Genomic DNA, 4,006 nt, shown 5'->3' with positions numbered 1-4,006 from the left:
TAAATCCTATTTATCATATATATATATATATATATATATATATATATATATAATCATTATTTGAGTATTATCGTTATTATTTTTCTCCTTTCTCCATGCATTTTTTCCCTCTACTGTTATAAATGAAAAATATCCGATAATTAGATTTATTTAATAGAAAAACTTACAAATAACCTATATTGGCCATGTGAAAAAAGTCAACTAAAATGAGAAAAAGAGAACAATGTAATTCTTGCAATGCTAACAAGCAGCAAATGAAAACAACAGGAAAGAGTTGAGGGGAGCCTTCTCACAGTTTTAAGGCATTTAATGTTTTTCTGGATGTCTTTTGTATTCTCATTAGGGTTGCAAAGGGGTGGAAAATTTCCAGTAAATTTCCGGAAACTTTCCAAAAATCCCTGGAATATATATATATAAAAAAAATCCTGGAAACTTTCCAAAATTTCTGGAATGTTTCCGAAATTTACTGGACATTTTCCACCTTTTTGCAACCCTAATTCTCATACGTAATTTCATGTAATTTAACATTTTCCCTGTCTCGGTTCATTTATAAAAAAAATTTGCAATGCATATAGTAATGTTGCTTTGTTGTGTCTAAGCAAAATATTAAAAAAAGAACACAAAAAACACCCAGACTCCACAAAAAGCACTGAGTGCATCGACAGAGACAAATAATTTAGCTGCAGCATTTTAGGAGAAAATTATGTGATATAACACCAATTTTACATAGTTAACACAATTAAGGCCAATGATTCAATACTCCCTACAGAGTAAGTGACATTTCATTGGTACAGGAGTTAACAAGTTTGTTTTTTTTGTTTTTTTATAGAATCTTACCCTTTTATGTCTGACTGGATATAAATGAGTTAACTCAATTCTGTACTAGTTACCTGCAGTGGACCACAATGGGTCCGGCGTCTGGGGGGTTGCAGGCTTTGACCCGTCTGAGGAAGGCCAGGAAGGGAGTGGGGTGTTCAGGTACCCCCTGATCTGGCCATGCTGTAAACTGGAACTGACGAACCTCCCTTTTCTCGCCACTCCCACTCTGCACACAGAAACAACCCAATTCAGCACAGTACAGTACCATATACTAGACCAGTGGTTCCCAACCCTGGTCCTGGAGGCACCCCAACACTGCACATTTTGCATGTCTCCTTTCTCAGACACACAAATTCCAGGTCTTGGAGTCTCTACTAATGAGCTGATGACCTGAATCAGGTGTGTTTGATTAAGGAGACATGCAAAATGTGCAGTGTGGGGGTGCCTCCAGGACCAGGGTTGGGAACCACTGTACTAGACTACACTAAACTAGACTATGTCAGAGAATGTATATGGCCCTCAATATTTAGCACAATAACAGTCACAAGCTCACAAACATTTCCCTAATATTTCATCTGCTAAACCTTTTGCAAATATCTGTTCTTTAAGAGGTATGTGTAAATAGTTATTATATCTGTTTGGTTATATTCAATATATTTTTGTGGTGTTGTGTTTCTATACAGTATATGGGTTATATTCAGATAATTCATATGCATTGTTTCAAATTTCATCTATTTTTCTCCACTTACAGTAGCTGTACCTGATTTTCACTGATGCTTTGAAGCATATTCACTATTCTACATAGTTCAGAGCATTATATGTTTACATTCATTTTGTTGCACTAAAACATTTAAATGCATAATTATGTCACTACATAGTTTATTTGGAAAGCACTTTATTTTGATAGTAGACATTCTGACAATCTTTACTCGAGTGAGGCCTATTTCATGAACTTGTCAAGGGTTTATATATTGTGTTTATGCGCTGATTACTGCTGCTTTGTTACCTTAAAAAGAGCAAAAGTCCTGACACAGTAGGTTGCGAGCTCCACCGTGTCCAGTAAAGTGGCTTGCATCAATCCGTATGTCTCTGTGCCTCTGCTGGGCCAGTACTGATCACATTTATTCTGCACACAGTTCAGCAGACACTTAGTAAACGTCTCACTGTCAAAGAAAACATTAGAGGAGAGCTGAAGAACCAGCTGAGATTAACAGTCAGCTGCTCTTCAGCCTGGCTGCTTTCCATCAATAGCAGTACTCACATGGCTATGTGTCGGTCTGCTCCCTAGTTCAGCAGTAAGTACACTACCAAGGGAGTGGATTGCCTCATTATCAAAATCATTCCAATGCATTGAACAGTTCACTCCCTAGAAATGAGCAGAATGCCTTTTAACCTATTTTGAACTAATTCCCATCAAAGGGAAGTAGGGAATAGACTGAGACACACCCTTTGAGAGTACATTTCAGCATGCAGTGATAGTGTGATAAGCAGCCAAAAATTCAAGTTACACTTTGGCAAAATGTGTCTCAGAAGTCAGTGAGGGAAAGAGGAAGCGAGACGAGACAGATCAGAAAAAGAGCGAGTAGGTGTGAAGAAGGATGAGGCAGAGTTAACAAGGAGGAAAAGAGGTGAGACACGGAATATCAACCATTCAAGTGAAAAGTGAGAGTGGTCTAATTAGCCAAGTGAGACGTCTTGCCTTTGAGAAGAAATACGAAGGCATCTGGAGAGTAATAGACAAACAGCATAAGACTTACTCTGCTCCGTAACACCACACAACACTCACTGAGAAATATGGAAAATATCAATGCTGTGATCAAAAAAAGTTAGAATGGTTAGTATGTGTGTGTGTTTTTATGAGTTTGATTAAGTGTTGTAGTATTTCAGTAGTTCTGTTCCAAAATCTAGTCGGCTGCCTACCTAGACGAGCTTTTCCAAATTTGAATGTAGAAGTTATACATAGTTTTTGGTTGTGTAACATTTTTGGTGGGTTGCATAATTGGCCATAGCTTTTGAAAATCTAATAAAAAAAAGACAAAAAGAAGGAATTGATTCCATATAATATATCACTGTAATTGTATAGTGAACATGATGAACAATTAGAAAAGTATCAATCAAAAATGGCAGCAATTTCTGACATGGTTTGAATTTGTTTTATTATATCCTGCATGCGGTCAGAAAAATATCTTATAGAACAGAGAAATCACTCATAGTAACATTAACTTCTCTGGCATGTCTTCACTCGACTATTGTACTTCACATAAGACGGATCACTGACTTCATTCACATTGGTAGTTGCCTAGGGCGACCATATGTCCTCTTTTTCCCGGACATATCCTGGCCTGGATTTCTAAATTGCCTAAATTGGTTTTGGCTTTGTTTTCCTATTGTTTTCATAAGGTAGTGACTGAAGGTAATGACTGAAAAGTAGTATGACCAATAGTATGCATGCATTGCACATAAGTGACCAATCGTGGCATGCGAGAAGGTGGGATCTACAGAGAACGTCAAAGTAATGCAAATACATCTACACATAACGCATGAGGACATATCACTAGGAAAACAGAGCCAAAACCCAGACATTTTAGGCAATTTAGAAAAATAGGATCTATGGTCACCTTATAGTCACTCCCATAATGTTGCTGCTCATTTGCAAAAAGTTACAATTTATTTAACTTTGTTCATTCTCTGGACACAGCCACATCCTTTTGCACGTGACCGGAAACCACTAACTTTAATTGAAAGTGAATGGCTTTCGTTCAAAGTGAATGTAGCATTGCATACTGCGTATCCTTCATAAAAATAAATATAGTTATGAGAGTAAATATGATGTCGGAGGGATTTGACAGGCCTAACTGAAGAGAACATGATGTTAATCGAGAAGTTTTTGTTTTTTATGGATCAAAAGAAGAATGTCCCTCAGCACAAACTGTACACTTCAGTGGTAAGAACTGAATGTACTCATATCCTACTTTAAAGGGGTGGTTCACTGTTTAAAAAAAAAAAAAAAACATAATTTTTCACATAATTTACCTTTATTCCACACCGCTCTGTCCCTTCTCTGAGAAACGCGCTGATCATTTCCTGCTTTTATGAAGCCCCGCCCTCAGAAATAGGCGATGGGCTCTGATTGGTTAGCTAGCCCAGTGTGTTGTGATTGGCTAAACCACCTCTAGTGCGCGTCTAA

The 4,006-nt window shown here is 37.4% G+C and overlaps 1 protein-coding gene across 1 annotated transcript in view; it reads right to left on the bottom strand.

The window, feature by feature from the left end:
• Window positions 1-4,006, bottom strand: part of LOC107746012 (receptor-type tyrosine-protein phosphatase delta-like) — a 70,845-nt gene that overhangs the window by 4,833 nt on the left and 62,006 nt on the right. Inside the window, exons 33-34 of the mRNA XM_016560047.1 lie at window positions 1,826-1,945; window positions 891-1,045 (exon numbers count right to left, since the gene is read on the bottom strand). Of these exons, the coding sequence (XP_016415533.1) occupies window positions 891-1,045; window positions 1,826-1,945 (275 nt within the window). The remainder of the gene's footprint in view (window positions 1-890; window positions 1,046-1,825; window positions 1,946-4,006) is intronic.

The sequence above is a fragment of the Sinocyclocheilus rhinocerous genome, unplaced genomic scaffold (assembly GCF_001515625.1).
Source record: "Sinocyclocheilus rhinocerous isolate Xijiao unplaced genomic scaffold, SAMN03320098_v1.1 scaffold288, whole genome shotgun sequence".
Lineage (NCBI taxonomy): Eukaryota > Metazoa > Chordata > Actinopteri > Cypriniformes > Cyprinidae > Sinocyclocheilus > Sinocyclocheilus rhinocerous.
The sequence above is the reverse complement of the archived record's forward strand: the minus strand, read 5'-3'. Positions and strand labels throughout refer to the sequence as shown.